Below are 21,162 nucleotides of genomic sequence, written 5' to 3'. Positions count from 1 at the left end.
AGATAAAGAAGATCGGCCATAATCTCAGCCTATGAACCAAACAGCTAGCATCAGTTTTCCTTGTTTGTTCAGCGGCTCGACCTTTTATCAGGGGTGCCTGTTTATTTCTGAAGCTACAATCAGGGTACATACAATTTTGTATCCCGATGCATTCCTATTAATGTTCTCATCGTGCCGCTTCATCAAAACTTATCATTCCTGTGGAAACTTGGGGATGTGGTTTCACCAGGAATCCAGAGGGAAGTCGCCCTCTCTGATTCCAGGGGAGCAGCCCACCTCCCCAGTGGAAGGATTTTCCATTCCGCAGATCAGTGTAATTTGTACTTATGCCATCTTTGAACCTGGCTTTCAGACTGTGGTAACTTTATCTTTGATTTGTGGGACATGTCACCCCATGGAAACACAGAATTCAGAGGATGGCATTCGAAAAGAATTTCTCTGAATTATTTCCTATGAGCTTGGTGTTTTTACTGAGGTATACTGAATTTGAATTTGTTTGAGGGCAAATAGCCCAAGAGCCTTAGTAGTGTTTTCTCACTTCCTTTCCCAAAGAGGGCTGGAGATCCCATTTTCCCCTCTTGTCTAAATTCTTCCTCCTTACTAATTTAGAGTTTAGAAAGCACCATTTGCCTGGGACATTTTCCGGAACCGTGGGCAGGTTAAATTCCATTATAACAAAAACAGCATTGCAGTATCTTTGTATTTTCAAGTTTGCTAGCTAGTGGCCCTTAGTTTAAGAATTTTGAGCAATATTCGGTGTAATACACGTACAAGCCAGATGGTTTCTTAGAATTTTTATAATCCGGTTTTGCTTATGTCCACATTATTATAAAGAACATTTTTCTCCAGAGATCGCAAAAGGTCAGATCTTTTTGGCCTTCTCACCCGGTTCTCCACCTTGTGTACAAACAGGGCTGTTTTCTTAGGGCTCCTGACAATTTGTTGGAGTGCCCTTTGCTCCACCCCACACCCCACCTTTTTCGTTTTTTGCTGAAGGAATCCCTTTTCCACTGGGGTCCTTTCAGTGATGTGAATATTCGAATATTGGGAGCTGGTCTCTGGGCTCCTTTTCTGGGCCTGGAGGGTGGGGGCAGGGAGTAGAAGTGAATAATCTTTCTTTTCTCTCCTTGAAAGAACTGATTTTAAGAAGGAGGATTAAGTTGGTGGTGAAAAAGCTGCTTTATCTTCTCCCTGAAGACCTTGCTCTTTTCTGTGTTGATCTCATGTATTTTTAGAAGAGTTTATCACCCACATGTGTGTAAAACCACTGTGAGAGTTTTGAAATCAATGTTTTAAGGGAGGGGTACAGATCTGTGGCCAGGCATCCTCGTAAATCCAGCTGGGAGGGGTTTGGAGATTCCTTAAACCTCAAGGCCTGTACATTCGCTTATATTTGGGGATATCTTTTTCTTTCTTTTTTTCTCTTTAACCTCCCCAATTAGAAATAATTAGAAACCTAGTCACAGAAACTGGCTTCACTTCATCTTTTTCATTTAACCAAAATACACTTAAAGAAAAAAACAACTTTCTTAAAAAAAACAAAAAACAAAAAAAAAACCAAACACAACACCTTTAAAATTTTTTTGGTGTTTTAAAATTCAACCTGAACACCTTTGGGTGAGGCCTGCCTGCCCCGGTTCTCCTTATAGTTTAGTTTTAAGTTTGCAGAAAAGTTGAAGCTAGCACCGGGAGTTTCTGTTGTTAACGGTGTTGTGCGACATCCCCACAGTACCGTCAAACCAAGGAACTGACATTGGTGCCTCGCCATTAACAAAACTCCAGAGTCTGTTTTGGAGTTCACCAGGTTTCCCCCTGCCTTCCTTTTTCTGTTCCAAGGTCCCATCCCGGGTACCACAATGACATTTTAACTCCTTTTCCCAGCAGCCTCTGGTCTCACAACGTCTCAGTCTTGTTTCCGTGACTTCTTGAGGAGTACCAGTCGGAGATTTTGTAGAATTTCCCTCAGATTGGGTTTGTCTGGTGTTTTTCTCATGGTCGGGGGAAGAATTGGCATGGAGGCGAAATGCTTTTCTCTTGACATCAGGGGGTACCTGCTCTCCACAAGGCATTGCTGATAATCCGAACCTTCCTCACGAGGCTGAGGTTGTGGTTGCCAGGTTTGCCCATTGCCGAGTTCCTGTCTTTGTCTTTGTTGTAGACTGTCCCTTGAAAGCAAGGTAGTAAATCCAGCCCACACCTGGGAGAGGGATGGAGGGACTAAGCTCCACCCCCTGGAGGGAGGGGTACCGACACACTCCATTTGGGATTCTTCCATAAGGAAGATTTGTCTTCTGTATTTAAAAACTACACACTTATAAAAGAGCTTGCATAGTGGATATTGCCATCGTGTGTGGGGTACATATGCTGTGAATGTGTGTAAAATCACAGCTCCACAAGGAGGTAGTGTGGCATTGCCCTTGCCCTGGAGGGGTGTTATGTGGTCCACTTAGGGAGACAGAATCTAACTTGCAGGCAGGAAGCAATTAGGATGCACGAGGAAGGCTTGTGTTGTGGGGGGCTGGATTGTGTAGGCAAGGCCTGGGGCACGGGGGCAGGCTTTAAGAGCACTCAGTAAGTGACGTTTACCACCCTGTTCTCACCTGAAGTCTTGCTAAAGGCGAGGCGAAGGTTTCCCATAATTTTCAAAGACATGACAGTTATAATCCCCGCAGTCAATTGAAACATAGCCAGAATTAAGGAAATAAGCAAATGTGAGACTCCCAAGTAACACAGATATGTATCAAGACAGACGCCCAAGTGTGTTTACCTTACTCACAGAAGGCACCCAAGGAAACCAGTAACTTACTTTGCACAGAGTTCTTACACAGTGGATGCTGTTTTCCCATGCTCAGAGGCTTTGACACAGTAAGGGCAGGGGTGGGATGGGGGCTGCCAGCAGCCCCAGGTTGGACCTTCCGCAGTCTGGGATAGCACAGAACCACCAGATGCCGACCCAGGCATCTTCTTCTTGTTGTTTTTTTGTAGACTTTAAGGAAGCAGAGAGAAATACGGGGTCGGTATTAGAAAATATTTCAGATACTCTTTGGGTAGGGATGCTGCTGGAAGCCACCCGTCAGAATGAAGCAGTAGGAGAAGTTACGAGGCTGGGGTTTTCGTTGTGTTCAGACATGATGTGGGGAGAGGGACCCCCTTGGCTATGGGCCGTTGTGCCTTTGATGTGTGTTTATACTGATGGGAGTTGCTCCGTGGCTTCCGCCGTGGTTGGTTTCTCCTGGTGTTCTACGTTTTGAGGCTTATTTTTAGAATCTAACTCTCCTTCTTGGCAGGAGTTGAATTTTTTAAGGGGGTTTTTCAAGTTGCTCTTGGGCTGCTGGTTAACTAAGCAGAACCCTTGTGTGGGGTCCCTCCCTGAAAGGTCCAGCCCCGCGCGCACCTCGCCAGGACCAGGCAGGCTCTTGGTGGTGGGAAGGCTCCATGATCCGACCCCACCCTCCTGGCCAACTGCTGCTCGCCTCCCCACAGGACACAGGTGTGCCTGTTTCTGCACGTCCAGCCACGCTGTTCCCCACCCCTGACCTGCCCTTGCCTGTGTCCCCTCTAGACCCTCCACTTGCCTTAGAATCTGGACTGTTTCCCCTTTGGAAACATATCTTCCCCATGTTGGCTAACTTTGCCTCCCCAGAGGGATTCCTTAAGGCCAGTGAGGGAGGGTCCATGTCTCTCCAGTCCCATATAAACCACCAGCCTTCAGAACCCCCTGCATGAAAAATGGGTCATAGCACAAAATTCAAAGAGAAGAACTTTATTTTGGTAAATAGGACATTGTTGGTACAAATCTGGGGATGATATAGTGAGATTAATAGTTTACACATCTTGTCACCAAATAGAAGTAATCAGAAGCTTTAATCACTCTGCAAACACTCAGGGAGGGGCTAAGGGCCAGGTGCCGGGCAGCAACGTGAGATGGTTCACTGGACAAAGGGCTGTGATGACATCATTTCACCCACAGGTGGGAGTACATGGGAGGCTGGGCTGGGGAGGGCAGATACGGGTTAATTTTTAATTTATGTCATTTAATTGTAAATATGTTATGATTCATAAATATTGAGTCATGTAAATTTAATAAGCTATAATTAATAAATCTATTTTATTGAATTTTTTCTTAATTCGATTTTTTCATTATGTAATATTGCCATGGCTCAGTATACAAAAGGATCAGCCAAGTGTCGGTGAAGAATGTCCTTCCCACTGCCTCCCCCAGTCCGCCCCCCTCCCCTGCTCATAGGCAGCCACTGTTACCAGTTTCTTATATATACTTCTGGAGCCATCCTAGGCACATTCTGTAAGGATATATGTATATCCTTCTTCCTTATATCCAAATGTTGGCCTGCTGTGAGCAGCGTTGGGGCTTTTTTCACGCAGCGATATGTCTGAGAGGTGTGTTTCCACACATAAAACTCTTGCTTGTTCTGTTTTGATGGCTGTGTACTATTCCCTTGGCGTGGCTGGGCCATCACGGATCTGCCCCGTCCCCTGCCGATAGATAGTTAGGTGGTTTCATTGCAGCGAATACCCCCGTGCTCATGATTTGTCACTTCACCCATGCGTGGGCTCTCTTGGCTCCAAATACCTAGAAGAGGAACTGCTGGGTCCATGGTCTCATGCACATTACATTTTGGTAGATGCTTTCATTGCAGATTTACAGAAAAGTCGCAGAGTTAGCACAGAAGTCCCATATTTACCCCATCCAGTTTCCCCCACTGTGTAAACATCTCACATCATCAGGGCGTGTTTGTCACAACTAAGAAACCGACGTCGGTGTACTGGACTCTTCACCCACTGCAGACTATGCGAACTCAGAGGAAAACCTTTGCTTTTTCTGCTGGACTCTGTTCCAGGATCTAATCCAGGATCCTACACTGTATTTAGTTGTCATGTCTCCTTCTCCTCTGGTCTGCGACCGTTTCTCAGACTTTCCTTATTTTTTGTGACCTTGGTGGCTTGGAGGAGTGCCGTCCTGGTTCTCTGAGGAAAGTCTGGGTTTGTCTGATGTGTTCTCATGGTGAGCCTGAGGGTGAGGGTTTGGGGGAGGAAGACCACGGAGCTGAAGTGCACTTTTCACCCGTCGTATCAGCAGGTGCATGACGTCCGTGTGACTTCTCACTGATACTAAGCTTGACTGTCGGTCTCTGCACCATTTTAACTGCATCTCCTCGAGCGAGATGAGCAGCTTTTTGCCCGTGATGACCCAGCGGAGTGGTCCAGGATGGGCCAGGGCCAGCTTGATGGGTGTGTGGTTGAGGAATGCGCGCAGACCCCTGCGTCCCGGGGGACCTTTTTGGGGAGGGCTGGTGGGGAAGGAGCACCCCCTGAAGGACACAGAGGGGCAGGCCTGTGCCAAATGAGGAAGGCCCTCCAGCCTGGGGAGAGGAGAACAGGAAATAGGAAGTGGGCTTAGTGGGGTCATGGCTGAGAGAGAAATGAGGCCCTTGGGGGTGGGGGGAGTGAACCTGGGGATGGGGAAGGAAAGCAGGGAGCCAGAGGGGCTGAGCACCCAGGCTGACAGAAGAGGGGTGTTTCTTTTTACATAGTGATAAGGAAGGGTTTGAGCCATCATAGAGCTCTTAGGAGAGGAGCCATCCGAGAGGCAGGACACATTGGCAGGTGGGGGACACAAATGGAGCAGAGTTCTTGGGGACACGGCAGGGCATGCCGGGCTGGCCACGCTTAGCACACTTACATGAAGTCTGAGCCCCAGAACGGCTCCTTCCGTATTGAGGACAAGCAGACAGAGGCCTGGGGGTTCAAATGGGAGGCTGAGGAAGTCAGGTCTGCAGGGGGGGCAGAGGCGTGGGGGGGCCCCACATGGGAAGGTGGGGAGCCCCCTCAAGAATCCACAGATCGGGAATCTGGGCAACCCAGCTGTGAGGTGTATTCATTTCCTATGAGCTCAGTGGCTCAGGTAACAAATCCAGTATCTCACGGGTCTGGAGGTCAAGTTCAAAATGGGTGTCACTGGGCTAAAATCACGGTGTCCCGTTCCTTCTGGAGGCTCTGGGGGAAATCCATCTCCTGGCCTTTCCCGGCTTCCAGAGGCACCTGCGTTTCTTGGCTCATGACCCCTTGCTCCAGTTTCAAAGCCGGTAGGGGAGCACCTCCTCTCTTCTCAGGTCCTCCTGCCTCCCTCTTACGAGGAGCCTCGTGGTGACATTGGGCCCACCAGGTACTCGGGATGGTCTCATCTCTTAACTGAAGCACAGCTGCCAGCGTCCTCCTGCTGTTTAAGGCACTGTGCTCACGTACGCACATGTTCTTGGGGATTAGGGTGTGGATGACTTTAGGGGGCACTGTTTCGGGTAGGAGTGTGGGTAGGTCGTGGCCCCAGAACGGGAGCACGGGGTGCATTGGGGTCTATGCTTGGATCTTGGCAGTGAAACCTCTGTGCCCCTGTGGGCGAGTGATGCCCTCCCTGGTCCTTGTCTGGTTCCCTGCAAGTCAGTGGCATGAATGCTGTTATAGTAACCCTCTGCCCAGGGTTCTGAGCACATCCACTTGCGCCCCTCTGAGATATGGGTACTATTAGCCCATTTTCCAGATGAGGAAACCAAGGCACAGAGAAGTCGGGCAACTGTCCCAAGTTCACACAGCCTAGAAGCAGCAGAGTTGGGCGTTTGAACCAAGGGAGCTTATCAGTTCCAGAGTTTCTGCTCTTAAACATTCGACCTGCCTCTAGATTCCGTCATCTTAAAATAAATGCATGCCATCACCTTGACTTTCTTTTGAACTTTTCTTTCTTTCTTTTTTTTTTTTTTTTTAAAGATTTTATTTATTTGACAGAGAGAGAGACAGCCAGCGAGAGAGGGAACACAAGCAGGGGGAGTGGGAGAGGAAGAAGCAGGCTCCCAGCGGAAGAGCCTGATGCGGGGCTCAATCCCAGAACTCCGGGATCACGCCCTGAGCCGAAGGCAGACGCTTAACGACTGAGCCACCCAGGTGCCCCTCTTTTGAACTTTTCTGTTCCCCTCTCTGTACCCTTCCTGCTCCCGTCCTTCCGTGTCTTCCCTTGTCTTGCGATCACTGGTCGGTCTTCAGCAGGCCAGCCTATGGTTCCCTGCCATTCCTAGTGACCCCTGAGACATGGGTGGTGCCTGCCCTCTCTTGTATATGACTGGGGAGTGCATGCAGGTGTTTCTGGAAACCCCACGTGTGACTGTATCTTGGGCACCAGGCCTGCCTGAACTGTCCCTGAGCTCGGTGGTGGCTGTGGCCTCCGATTCCCCACCAGCTCAGCTCCTGGTTGGATTCTGCAGTGAAGCCCATCGTGTCTTGTACCATTGCCCAGCGAGGCTTCTCAGCATTGGGCATCATCTCTCTGTCCTTCTTTGCTTTGGGGGCTGCCTGTTGGTCATCTCATCAGAAAGAATGGAAGGGGCGCCTAGGTGGCTCAGTCTGTTAAGCGTCTGTTTTCAGCTCAGGTCATCCCAGGGTCCTGGGATCAAGCCTGGTGTCAGGCTCTCTGCTCAGTGGGGAGTCTGCTTCTCCCTCTCCCTCTGCGCCTCCTCCCACTCATGCATTCTCTCTCGCTCGCTCTCAAATAAATAAATAAAATCTTAAAAAAAGAAAAAAAGAAAAGAAAAAGAAAGGGATGGGAATGGGCAGGAAAAATGACTCGAGATGTTTTAAGTCCCTCATCTGCCGAGAGTATCCCTTCCGTCCTTGCCCGTTATAAACAGGCACTGGAGATCGAGGGGCCAGCGCAGGTGTGAACCCTGTCCCCCCTTTCCTGTCCATACTCGGCTGCAGGAGTTGCTGACGTTTATGGCATCTTGGGGTACAGGATAGTTAGAGCCTCTGAGTTTTCTTGACACCATGAAAAAAGGACAGACTGTCATTTCTGGAGAATGGATGACACACCATCTATGGCGGCCAAGTGGCTCGAGAGCCACACCACGGACCAGGTAATGAACGTGGAGGGGCAGGTGTTTCTGAGTTGGGGTGAGGGCAGCGAGTACCCGGCTCACGAGTCCGGATTTTGAACGGATGATCGTGTCGTTGGATGAACCCCTCATTCCCTTCAATAATTCCAATCACAGCCAGGAGCACCTTCTGCGGAGCGGGGATCCCAACAGCTTCGCAAGCTTGCATTGGGGAGTAGAAAGAACCCATCTTGAGGTTCAGAGATGGTGGTTTTTTTTTTTTTTTTTTTCTTTCTGATTCTATCTTGTTCGTGTTTGCAAGCCTCCACACTTCCCTTTCCTGCCCATGTCTTGGCTCGTTCTCCTGCCATGACACCCCGGGGTGCCCTGTTGAGAAACACCACTCTCCTCAGGAATCCTGGAGGAAATGAAGGATTTCAGACCCAATTAAATGATTCCAGCCCTGGAGCGTGTTTGGTGACACTTTGGCCAAATACTCGTGTTACCTTGAGCTGAACCAGGAGCCCATCTGTTCCTGAGGCTTGTCATGTATAAATCTGTTCCTGCAGAAACGGTCTTAGCTTCTAAGTTGAGGTGTTAGGGGAAGACCCTCCCATTTACTTCTGCTTCCAAATCCTGATGCCATCCAAGATGGGTCCGGTTTGCTACCCACATTTGTTGGAAGTGTCAGGGTGACCAGCTTGCCCTGGGTTGCCTGAGGTGAGCCCCCAAATCCCATATCCAGGGAAACCCCTCCATCCCGGTGGGTCACCCTGTAAAGAACCCATGTGTTTTGAGTCTAGTTCTAGGTGCTAGGGATGCGGATTGTAATAAGTTTCAATCCTGGCCCTCTTGGGGCCCACAGACTCATCTGGAAGCCAGACAAGTACAGAAGAGTGCTCTGTGACAAGTTCAGTGGAGAAACAGGTCTTGGTCACAGCTAACACATACTCACTGCTTCTGTGCCCCTCTTTGCTCTGCCTGCTTTTCACAAGGGGACTCATTGAATCGTCCCAAGAGCCTTAAGAAACCGCCAGTGTCCCCGTTTTATGGATGGGATAACTGAGGCACCAAAGTCATGCCGTGAGGCTTGCCATCTGACCGGAGACAGTGTGGCTACAGATGCTGTGCCCTTGATCTCTGCACTGTGTAGAGAGGTTCAAGTGGGGATTAATCCTCCCCTGAGATCGCTTCTTGGGGGAGGTGATGCACAAGCTGGGGTAGGACGGGTGAGAGGGAAGGACACCAGGGGCGGGGGAAAGAGCATGCCCGGGATGTGTCTGGGGACATCTAAGCCAGGCTGCAGACGCATCACAGACCTGCAGCGTGGTGGCTGGTGACGTGGGAGATGGGGTAGGGCGAAGGGTGCGTGGTGCCCTGGGAACCCCCTCCATCCCGGGCAGCCCAGGATCTTCCGTCATCCTAGTCTTGGGGGCACTGGGCATGTCGGAAAGACCCCAGCGGTTTTGAGTTTTAGGTAAATGGGGCCCCAGAATGGGCTGAACTAAGTCTAGTGGTGAATTTGGAGGCTTAAATTGCTGGCCTTGGCTTGTGACCCGGAGACTGGAGATTTCTAGCGATGCCTTTCCTTTCCCCTTTGTGATTAAGGTGAAGCTTGCATAGCATAAAATTCACCATTTCAGAGTAACAGTTCAGTGGTGTGTAGCACGTTCCCGGTGTTGTGCAAACATCACCTCAGTCTTTCTCCAGAACACTTTCGTCACCCCAGTGAGCCTGTACCAGTTAACAGCCCGCCCGTGTTCTCCGCACACCCCCCCTCCAGCCCCCTGGCCAGCACCGCCTGACCTTCTGTGTCTGGACGCCCCCGTTCCGGGCGTGTCTTGGAAATAGACTCAGACCCTATGCGGTCTTTGCGTCTGGCTTCCCTCCCCCGGCGTGGTGTTTTCAAGATTTGCCCGGCGATCTCTTGGGGCCCACTGCTCGGTGGTAAGGCTGGTCTGCCTGCTGTCTCCAGGCCTCCCAGAGGTCAGAACCTTCCCTGGGAATTTAGGATCCCGGGCAGAGCGCTGCCGGGCTCGGCTCCGCAAACACCGAACGTGCATCTGTGTGGGCACAGAACGGGGAAGACGATCCCCCGAGAATAGCAGCCCCCCCTCGGGCGTTCCAGGGAATTCTGAGACTGTTCAGGCCGAAGTTTTTAGGAGCAGATCTGTTGTTGAAAGCGAGGCCTCTCTGGGTTTGTTCCAATGTCCCGAGGTCTCAGGACCAGTTCGTTAATAGCAGCTCAGGATGTGAGGCCCACCGGGCCCGACAGCGGGGCTTCTCTCCAGGATTTTGAGGGCACTTTGCTTCTCTTTCAACAGAGCGATATTAAAAGACTGAGGCTGAGCTGCTCTAGACTCCGCCGGCCAGGCACCTCTGTCTTTCCCACCCCAGGTGTTCCAGCAGGTGGCAGAGACACCTGGCACCACGAGGTCCCTTAAATAATGCAGCTTCGGACCCACGTTGTATGTCTGGGAGGTTCTGGGATCCTCCCCTTCTGTGTGTCTTTCTTCCAGAATGAGAGGGAAGAGCTTTGTGTGTGGATATCTGCCTTTGGTTGATATTAAGGTCCTGGCCCCCTGATCCTTATTAGAGAAGCAGATCATTTTTGTTTTTGGATTTTTTTAAAGATTCATTTATTTTGGGGGTGGGGGAGCAGAGGGAGGGAGAGAATCTCAAGCAGACTCCCTACTGAGCGCAGGGCTCCATCCCAGGACCCTGAGATCATGACCTGAGCCAAACAAAACCGAGAGTTGGATGCTTAACCGACTGAGCCACCGAGGCACCCCAAGAAGCAGATTATTTTAAATCACAAAGTCATCAGTGACAAAATTAGTTGGAATCCATAATAGGTATTTTTTCACCCTGTCTTAAGTGTGTGCTGTGAGAGTCTGCAGGAAATGGTCTTTTTGCGCGTGTAAGGCAGAGAGAGAGAAAGGCGTTCCAGTGTGTTGCTGCCATATTTTCATGTTTCATTTGGGGGTAAGGTGATTGATTGTGTCTGTGTCTCCTGGCCTGGGAGGTGTTTGGTGAGCTCAAAAGCACTCCAGAGTCCCCCCCGATGTGGGTTCAAACCCTAGCCCCGCCTCCTCCATCTGTGTGACTTTGGACAAGCAGCTTCACCTCGCGGCCCCAGTGTTTTCGAGTATGAGTTGGGACGATGGTAACAATCATTCACTCAGCGGTGTGAAGACTACATGGGATGACACGCGTGAGGGTGTGAATTCCAGAGCCTGGTGTGGTAAAGTAAGAGCCCACTGTGGTTCATCTTAATGCAGTTGTGAATCTGGGGTGGGGGTGGGGAGTAGTTGACGGGTGGTGGATTTTGCTCAGACCAGAACCTCTGGACTCAGATTCCTGAGTATGGTTGATTATCTGGCCCCCTTAGCACCCTTGATTTTCCTCCTACGTGAGAATCCAGCAAATTCGATGCAGATTCAAGACTCAGAGGAGTGACCCCAGCACCCCCATCCTGCTTGGCCCCATTATGCAGAGGGGAGTGCTCCCCCGAACTGGTTACCTTCACCCTCCCATCTCCCTTGGTCATGGCTCATTAGATTAAACCGTGAGAGAGCTGGGCGTTGTTGAGAAAGAATATACAGATGTAAGGGACCTCAGGCCTCAGTCAGTAAAGGGTTAAAATTTGTTCAGACAATTGGATTTATGATGGCAAGGAAAGGGGAGACACATTTTGGGAATACTAAAGGAACAAATGTCGGTGATTTGAAAAACTCATTGGCACCCAAATACCTCATTCCCCACCTCCCTCCCCCATTCTCAGCGGGGACCCAGGGGAGTGCAAGTCAGTTTTGGAGGAGGGGAGAGGTAAAAAAAAAAAAAAGAAAAGGAAAAAACAAGTCTTAGATATTACAGTGGTGTGTGGCCTTCCAAAACTCAACCCTATCCAATGAAATCTTATTTCTTAGTATTTCATTTTCTCTTGTTAGGCAGAAATTAAATTATATTTAAATTAATTAATTAAATTTAAATATAATTTAATTTTTCTCCTTGGGGGCAAGGGGGGGGTTGGAGGCAGCTATAATGAAAACAAGACTGAGAAAACGTGTTCTGTACCCGGGTTTGATGAATGAAGCTACTGCTGGACTCAGTCCCATACACCCAGGAATAAAATATCCGTATACCCCTCACTGCCCACTTAAGAGAGAATCTCTCACCGAGGAAATCGTGGAGACTTGGAGCAAAGGGAATTTGCAGCTAGGGACCCCAGAGTTCCAGGTGGCACATTGACAGGTGAGAACGTGGGGGCCAGGGTCGTGTGGCTGATCATGGGTCAATTTCCAGGTCCCTCTCCAGTCCTTCTCGCATTAGAAATGCATCTCCGTGCATCAGACCTGCCTCGGTTCCCGTGACCTGCGGTCACACTGGGCTTCATGACCTGGGGCCCCAGCGCAGCATGGAAACGCCGGCCCCGGGTTCCCTTAGTCTTCAGAATTTCAAGATGGTAGCTGCGGAGTGTTGGGCTGAGCGTAGTCTCGTGGGGCTGCCCTGGTCACATTTTCTGATTGAACAATGGGTTTGGAATGCCTCTCTGTGGATTTGGAAGTCGCTAATGACAGAGCCATTCTGAGGTGGGGAACACGGAGCTCCCCAACCCTGAGCAGTTCCTTGATCTCTGTGTGGACGGGTGGTGGTGGGGGGAAAAGGTGGATGGAGAATTGCCTTCAACGCGGTCTTTCAAACGGGCAGTTGAGAAAAACCACTCTCAGGGGCCTAATAACAAAGTTAAACAAGTGGGGAGGGAGGAAGGAGACCCCCTCGTTTTCTCCTTTATTTCCCCCCTGGAGGCTCCCTGTAACTATGACAACCTGGCATCTAAAGAGCCCGCCCCAACCCACCGCCAGGGCCGCCGAAGGGATTCTCAAGGCAAAACTGTGGCTTTGCTCTTCTGTTCAACTCAGAGATGCTTTCCTGTTTGTCCCAGAGAAAGGAGCTCAGGTATTAGATGGAGTTGGGCTCATACCTCAGCACGTTGGCGGCCTGATGTGGAGGGACAAAGGGTTCTCTGGTGACAGTGGAGTGTGTGTGTGCGTGTACCTGTCTGTGCATCTATATTTGGGTGTGTGTGTGTGGGGGGGTCTATTTCTGTGTCCTGTGTGTCTGTGCATGTGTGTGGGTGTGGGTGTTGGACTGAGAGGGACTGTCGGCTGCCCTTGAGGACTTTCGCGTTGTGGGGCGAGGACCAGGAGGTCGAGGCAGGTTGAGCAGATTCTTTCTGGGGGGGGTGGCTGGGTGGGTGGCTAGGTGGGCCTCCTGCCCCCTGGGGAAGCCGAATTAAAAAGAAATGGGGGTGGGGAGTGTGGGGAGAAGAAGAAAGAGAAGTGGGATTGAGCGAAGTGGCATTTCCTGGCCTGGGGCCTGGCGAAGGGAGGCTGTGGAATTTATTTAGAAAAGCCCTCAAACCAGCTGCTTATGGGTTTGGTTTGGTTTTTACCCCTCTAGCCTGTCGCTCTCGCTCCTTTTCAGAATCCTAAGCGTTGTTTACGTGGCTGTTTGATACAAAATCAGTGTTCCCGAGAGGCAGGGTCCCGAAGTTCAGAAACTAGGCCGTGGCCACAAGACCAGTGATGCCCGCACGATAAGCCGGTCGGCCTTGATTTCCAGAAGCTCAGGCCTTTCCTTCCTTGAGAGGAAAGGATCACCCCCCCCTCCCGCGCCGCCGCCCCCAGCACCTCCATGTCCGCCCTTGACGACGCAGCTGCCTTGGGTCACTTTTGGAGGAGGGAGCAATGGGTCTGAAGGGGAGGGATTCAGTTTCTGAGTTGAGTCATTGTTTCCCAGCAGTTTGACCCAGACTTTTTTTTTCTGCACAACTCAGGGCGCCCCAAGACCTCATTTCCCCCCTCCCAAAGCACTCCCCTTGCAACCGCGGCGCACCATGCTATTTTAGGCCCTCTGTCTGCCCCGGTGTTTTCTGCTCTTGCGGTTTTCTGCTGTGAGTCAGTTTTCATGATAAATTGTGTAGGCAGCTGGGGGTCTGCCTTTCCTGAGACAGGAAGGGACAGCGAGTCCCTGACGCTCGGCGAGGTCGTGAGTTCCTCCAGCTCCTCCAGCGCACCGAGGCGGCCGGCCCCCAACCGGAGTCTCCGAGCACAGGCTGGGCCAGAAGCAGCTGCGCGGGGCCCGGGGAGGGGGGCCGTGTTCCTGGGGCCTGGGAAGGGACATCAAGCCAGCTTCGAGGGTGAACCGGGGAAGAAGTGTCCAGGGGCTGCTGTTTGTGGTCTGCCTCCCTCCTTCCTTCTGCATTTCTGTTCCTGTACGTCAGAGGATATTGACCATATGCCATAACCGCTTCTCGCAATCGTTTTCGCATTTTTAAACCCTGGACCCGTTGTCACCTAGCTGCCCTGCCATCTCCGTAGCTCCCCTTCTGTCTTCCTGATTAACTGTCCCTGTAGACTTAGATGTGGCGGCCATCCACCATCCCCTCCACCCACACCCAGGGGCCTTCCAGTGTTTGCTTCTTGCTTCTCTGACAGACCTGCTTCATCTATGCTTTCTAGGGTTTCTAGGGTTCCCTATAACCTTCTATGGCTCCCCATGTTCCATAGTGCTGCCGTCCTGTAAAAGCAGAAAACTGTGAGCCACATGGGTAGTTTAAATATTTCCTAGTAGCCACATTTTAAAAAGTACAAAGAAACGGGTGAAAGGAATGTAACAATGCATTTTACTGAACGCCAGCTCTCTGAAATGTTATCATTTCCAATATAAAGAATTATGAACGAAATATTTCACGTGAATGTTTAAAAAATTTTTGAAATCCAGGGTATATCTTGTGTTGACGTCATATCCCAAATTGGATGCTAATATTTTGTCAGAATTGTTTGATCTAGATTCAGAGCCCATTTTATTTGCGGTTGGAAAAGTAGATTCACATAGCCAAGTTGCCCCTTGGAAAGGTGGGAAAAGTTACGTAAGTTTCTGTAACCTTATGCAAGTTTTCCAATAATTGCCTGGTGTATTGGATTTTATTTATTTATTTTTTTAAGAGAGAGGGACAGAGCATGCAAGCTGGGGGAAGGGGCAGAGAGAGAGGGAGAGAATCTTTTTTTTTTTAAAGATTTTATTTATTTGAGAGAGAGAGAGCTAGAGAGCGCAAGCAGGGGGAGTGGCATAGGGAGAGGGAGAAGAAGCAGGCTCCCCTCTGGGCAGGAAGCCTGACTCGGGCTCCATCCCAGGACCCTGGGATCATGAGCTGAGCCAAAGGCAGATGCTTAAACGACTGAGCCACCCAGGTTCCCCAGAGGGAGAGAATCTTAAGCAGACTCCATGCTCAGTGCAGTGCCTGACTCAGGGCTTGAGCTCATGACCCAGAGGTCATTGCCTGAGCCGAAATCAAGAGGTGGATGCTTAACCAACTGAGCCACCCAGGAGCCCCTAGATTTTAAATTTAAACCATTTAACTTTTACAATGTAAAAATTCAGTTCCTAGGTCACACCAGCCACACTGTGAGTGTGTGTGTGTGTGTGTGTGTGTGTGTGTGTGTGTGTGTGACGCTGCTGGGCAACCATATTGGACAGCCCAGATGGAGAACATTTCCATTCTTCCAGAAGGTTCCATTGGGCAGGCTTATACAGTAAAGCCCAAACACCTCCATAGGGCTTTCAGTTTTCCTACAACCTGGCCCCAACCTGTCTAGCTTTATTTATTGACTTTATTTGACATATGTCCACTTTCCCATGCTTCTCTTTCCCCTCTGAAATCTCCTGTCCTCTCTTCTCCTGGAGAAATCGCTTTTGGTGTCTGCTTAAAGGCAGAGAGCTTCCTCGAAGGAGTCTCCCCTTCTCCCCGCGGCAGAATGACTTGCTGCCTCCGCTTCCCACGGGTTCTTGGAGACGAGGCAGAATGTGGGGGGAAGAGGCGGCAGGCCTGTCTAAGCCCCTGGCCCCGTGGCACACCGCCCTGGGAGCTCATTTCCCCATTTCTCCTGAGGCAGGTTTGAATGGATCTTCTAAGCCAGAATTAGCCCTGCCCCTTTAGAAAAACAGAACGACACAAAGGGCTGCACTGTGTCCTTCTCCAGCTGCCCCAGGGCCACTGTGCACAGGGCTGCAGACAGGAACACACCCTGGGTACAGGCCGTGTAATTCTAGGCGGTCATCAGCTCTGGGGCGGGGGGGGGAGGGCAGAAGCGGGAGTGGGGGGGGACCCTTTCTTTGCCCTCACAAAAGGAAATATGTGCCTGGCTCCTCTGATAGTCCTTTTTCAAAATGGGAGCTGGCTTGTGTGTGCGTGTGTGTGTGTTTACTTTTTATTTTTATTTTATTTATTTATTTATTTATTTTTAAAGATTTTATTTATTTATTTGACAGAGAGAGAGGCAGCCAGTGAGAGAGGGAACACAAGCAGGGGGATTGGGAGAGGAAGAAGCAGGCTCACAGAGGAGGAGCCTGATGTGGGGCTTGATCCCATGACGCCGGGATCACGCCCTGAGCCAAAGGCAGACGCTTAACCGCTGTGCCACCCAGGCGCCCCTTGTGTGTTTACTTTTTAAAAACCGTAACATACAAATAGAAAAATGCACACATCTTAATTGTAGCGCTTGGATTTTCACATAGTGTGCACACTATGCGATCAACCCCAGATGAAGAAAAAGGACAGGAGCAGCCCCTTAGAAGATCCTGCACCCACCCGCCCACCCCTTCCAGCCTCCATTCCCCACCCCTCCAGGAACAACTGCTTCCCTGTCTTCTGGCCCGTGACTCATTCGGCCTGCTTGTGATCTGGGTGTAAATGGCATCACACCGCGTGTGCGTTTCTGCCCCCTGGATTCCTTCACCAGGCACTCTGTTTGCCATAGCTTGTGGTTGAGTTTGAGTGCCTTTGTCTTTTCCGGCATCTGAAATGCTTTTAGTAAAAACCACAGTGGTTAAAAAGAAGACAGTACTCCATGTGAAAGACAGGCCACTGTTGCTGGTAGTTTGAAGGGTGAAGAAGAGAAACTTCTGCTCTAAGTGGGGTGATGTGTGCCCTGGGGATTTTCTAGGTTTTGATGATTTGGGGTTGTATCTATTTACCTTTTAGCTTTATTTAGGGAATCCCGTGTTAAGGTGATAATTCTTGGGTCTGAGAGGGACATTAACTCCCTTTCCGGCTTTTGGACAAGGCTGGACACAAGCCACGTCTTCATGTTTTCTGTTTGTCCGGTAGAAATTAGAAGATTCGGGGGAAAAGGGGGGGGGGTGTCACTCGCATTTCTGATCCGGTGTCTTCTGGTTTTGCTTTAGGTAAAATGTCTGTTCCAGGATCCTACCAGGCGGCTGCTGGGCCTTCCTCGATGCCAACCGCGCCCCCATCCTACGAAGAGACGGTGGCCGTCAACAGTTACTTCCCCATGCCTCCTGCCCCCGCGCCGGGGCCGACCACGGGGCTGGTGACGGGCCCGGATGGCAAGGGCATGAATCCTCCTGCCTACTACACGCAGCCAGTGCCCGTCCCCAACGCCAATGCAAGTATGTGCTGCCTCCCGCACCCCTATTACCTCTCCTTGGCCCTCCACCCTGGCCTTGGGGACTCGGCGAGAATCAGGGGAGCCACGGAAGCGACTTTCTCTGCCTAAGGGTCTAAGCCACGTGCTGGTCAGTCCGGCTTGACCCCTCGTCCTGGAATGTGTCCCATCTAGTCTTCTGGGATCCACATCTGGGGGGCTTGCGTCTTTTCCCTAACAAAGCTCAGTTTGTAAGCTCTCCCAAGTCGGCCACAAAGCAATCCTTTGGTGCTAACCACAGAGGCCCACCAACAATCCCAGAGAAACTGGGGAATGGGAGTTTGCTTTTAAGGACCCCCCCCCCCACTTCCTGCTGAGGCCAGGGCTGGAGAGGGAGAGGGAGCAGAAATAGCCAGGAGTTAGACACCAGTAAGCTGATGCTGTCCCAGCCTGCCAGCCCACCCGAGCCTGCGTGGCTTCCCTGCCTTCCAGCAACTTCTTCATGGCCTTGCCCCCTGGGACTTCCTGCCGCCCAGGTGACCCCAGGTGTGTAGCTGATTCAGTATCACAAACAGCTGAAGGGAGTAGACTCGCCAGCTCAGAGAGTAGGCCTGTGAGTCAGACTGCCTGGGTTCACCTAACCGCCTGGTGCCTCAGTTTCCCCACGTGTACGATAGGGCTCATCAAGTGCCTCCATCAGTGGGTTGTTCAGATGAAATAAAGTTCTATGAGTAATTCCTTTGATAAAAGTGAGCTATTGTCATCGTGCTTGAGTAACTTTGACCCCTTCAGATAGAAGAGAACACGGTGACTTCAGGCTGATAATGCTCTGATCAGTAATTTATTGCACCAGAAAAAAAAAAGACTTTAATACAGTTTACATGTAAGTGGTAAAGTATGCTTAAATACTGCTTTTCTGGACGGAGAGTCTTTCTAGGTCTTTCTAGGAGTATTAAGTTCTGTTGGCTTGGACAACAATGAATTTCCCCTAAGACATAGATTATAGAAATGGCATTCCAGCACCGCAGAAAGGAACAAAGGAAGTCACTCTGACAGAAATACGAGCTCAAACAACTTTGCCGAAACCCAAAAACATTCTGAATGCTAAGGACTTCCATGATTTATGTAACTCTGGGCTCTTCTCTGGTGACCATGAACGCCTGTACGTGTTTTTCACCTTGTTTTCTCTTTTTAGCACAATTTTATATATTCATTTCGTGTGTCAGCTCGATTCCCGGACTCCTTGCAAAGCCTGGGCCAGCGTCCCCCGGCTCGGTAAACGCCAGCCTTATCGCTGGACCTTGGACTTAGGAGCCCCGTGTGAAATGCGGGAACAGTGTAATCGAGGGTTCGCCGTGTCCTGGAGTGCGAGCTGCTTTACTGTCCTTATCTCATGGAATCCTGTTCCGTAGAGTTCACCCTTTCAAGGTGTCTGATTCAGTGGGGTCAGTATAGTCGCAGAGTTGTGCAAGCATCAGCACTCATTCCAGACCATTTCCACCGCCCCAGAAAGAAACCCCATCCCCCCCTGCCCTCGGCAACCGCTAATCTATGGATGAAGAAAATTGAGGCTAAAACCCCGTCGTATCGGTGTTTCTGGAATTACCATCTGCAGACCACCTTTGTCGAACCACACAGGGAGCTGAAAAAGCCTTCTGGGGACCCTGCCCCGGACCTGCTGACTCGGCCTGTCCCAGCGTGGGGGGAGGGGGGCCAGGAACCTGCATTGGCAGCCATTGGCAGTAAGCTCCCCACCCGATTCCGTGGTCAGCGAGTTCGTAAAGCCTGGTCGTGCTGAGCCAAATCCCCAGTCCCGGAACCTCTCCCCATCTCACGTATGGGGGCGGTTGGGGGCATGGAGAGCCCCTCAGATGATAATGCTGGAAATCTGCCACTGTTTTGGTAAAATACACGTCCCGTAAAATTTATCAACGTAAGCACCTCTCGGTGTACAGTTGAGTGGTCTTAATAAGCACATTCATGTTGTCATGCAAGCATCACCACCATCCCTTTCTAGAACTTTAAAATCTTGTAACACAGAAACTCTGTACCCGCCAAACAGCGGCTCCCCGTTGCCCCCCTGCCCCTCTCCCAGCCCCTGGCATCCACCGTCTCGTCTCTGTCTGTGAATGGGGTGACTCCAGGTGCCTCATATATGTGAGAAATTGTGCAGTGTTTGTCCCGTGGCTGGCTTATGTCGCTCAGCGTCGTGTCCTGAAGGTTCGGCCAGTTGTAGCGTGGGTCAGAATGTCCTTATAAGGCTGAGCGAGACTCCGCTGTCTGGCTAGCCCCCATCGTGCTTATGCATTCGCTCATCCGTAGACACTTGGGTGGCTCCCCCGTTTGGCTCTCGTGAACAGTGGGTGTGCAAGCCCCCCCCGCCCCGAGACCTGGCCCCACCTCCTGGTTGTCTGACGGATGCTTTCCCCATTCACCGATCTCCCTGTTCCCCCAGTTGCTGTGCAGACCGTGTACGTGCAACAACCCATCTCCTTTTTCGACCGTCCGGTCCAGATGTGCTGTCCTTCCTGCAACAAGATGATCGTGACTCAGCTGTCCTATAATGCCGGCGCCCTCACCTGGCTCTCCTGTGGGAGCCTGTGCCTGCTGGGGTAAGTCTGGGGCCCACTGGGCCCCCAGGCTCGTCTTCATTCTTCTCTCACAGGATTTCTGCACCGCAGCGGGATTTGTCTGTGCTGGAGTGTGTGGGGGGATGTGTGCACCACAGGGTGTTAAGCCAGAACCCCTGGCCTCTGCCCTCGATGCAGGTGGCACCCCTCTCCGCACAGACCCCGGTGGGGAACAAGTGCCCTGGAGCAGATCAGCACCGAAAGCTGCTGTCCCCTCTGCCTGCTCAAACCACTCCCTGAGTGTAGGGGCAGCACAGCAGCTCCCTGCATCCGTGTCGGGTGATATCCTGAGGAATGCCTTTTTTTTCTCTTTTTTTTTTTTTTTGAAGAATTTCACGACCTAAATAATAATGTTTGCCCGAGTCTGAGTGAAGCTTTGAATAGCCTGCACGTTGAAGTACTTTATAGTCATCTCTCTGACACTTCTTATCCTTTTAGGACCCCAAGTATTTTTCCGTTGTCTACACAGGGAAAATGTGTATTTATGTTTGCACCAAGGGTATTGTCTTGAAAGAGATCATAGTTTTTGTTCTGGGAGAAATTTGAGGAAACACGGTTAAATTTTTTTCCCCCCGGACAGATAAAGGGAGCCTCCTTATTCCTGGCTCTGTTTTCTCCCTTGAAGGAAACGGTGTCTGTGGATTTCTTTTTTAGGAGCCCCGACCTCTCGTACAACTTGTTTATTCCTCATTGTTTGTGGCTTAGCCCAAGAAGGAACGCTGTTTCTCTTACTCATTTCGAAGAGAGGCCCCAAAGCCCCGGAGAGTGTAGCTTCCTTGAGGACACATGTGCAGTGGGGGTAGGAAGGAGCCCAAGCAGGATTCTTGGCACCAGGTTCCCTGTCCTGCCCACGGGACTGCAGGGATGGCCGACCTCTTCAGTCCCTGGACCGAAAATGTGAAATAAAAGTTCATCGTCCTTGGACATCTGTATTAAAACTCATTTTTATCTTGGAAACCAGGGAAAGACAGGATGAGAACTATTGAAATGTCAGCCTCTGCTGATCTAGCTCTCAAATCGAGGCAGCTTTTCTGTCCCCCCCTCCTTTTCTTCCTTACATGTGGCCCTGTGGATTCAAATCCTACCTCTCACTGCTGTGTGACTGTGGGCAAGTGACTTCACCTCTCTGTGCTCCAGGTGCCTCCTCTGAAAACTGGAGGTAATTATGCCCCCCTTCCAGGGGGGTTGTTGAGGATAAAATAAGTG

The 21,162-nt window shown here is 50.7% G+C and overlaps 1 protein-coding gene across 4 annotated transcripts in view; it reads left to right on the top strand.

Moving 5' to 3' along the window:
- The window catches only part of LITAF (lipopolysaccharide induced TNF factor), a 100,373-nt gene that overhangs the window by 75,581 nt on the left and 3,630 nt on the right, over positions 1-21,162 (top strand). For 3 of the 4 annotated variants that reach the window (XM_057315685.1, XM_057315683.1, XM_026520315.4), the window contains exons 2-3: positions 17,127-17,351; positions 19,782-19,938. In XM_057315685.1, coding sequence (XP_057171668.1) covers positions 17,132-17,351; positions 19,782-19,938 — 377 coding nt within the window. In that variant the 5' untranslated portion in view covers positions 17,127-17,131. Of the gene's footprint in view, positions 1-6,806; positions 6,955-17,126; positions 17,352-19,781; positions 19,939-21,162 lie in introns of those variants that run through there. The other variant, XM_057315684.1, reaches the window with a different exon arrangement.

This window comes from Ursus arctos, unplaced genomic scaffold (assembly GCF_023065955.2).
Source record: "Ursus arctos isolate Adak ecotype North America unplaced genomic scaffold, UrsArc2.0 scaffold_2, whole genome shotgun sequence".
NCBI lineage: Eukaryota > Metazoa > Chordata > Mammalia > Carnivora > Ursidae > Ursus > Ursus arctos.
The sequence above is the reverse complement of the archived record's forward strand: the minus strand, read 5'-3'. Positions and strand labels throughout refer to the sequence as shown.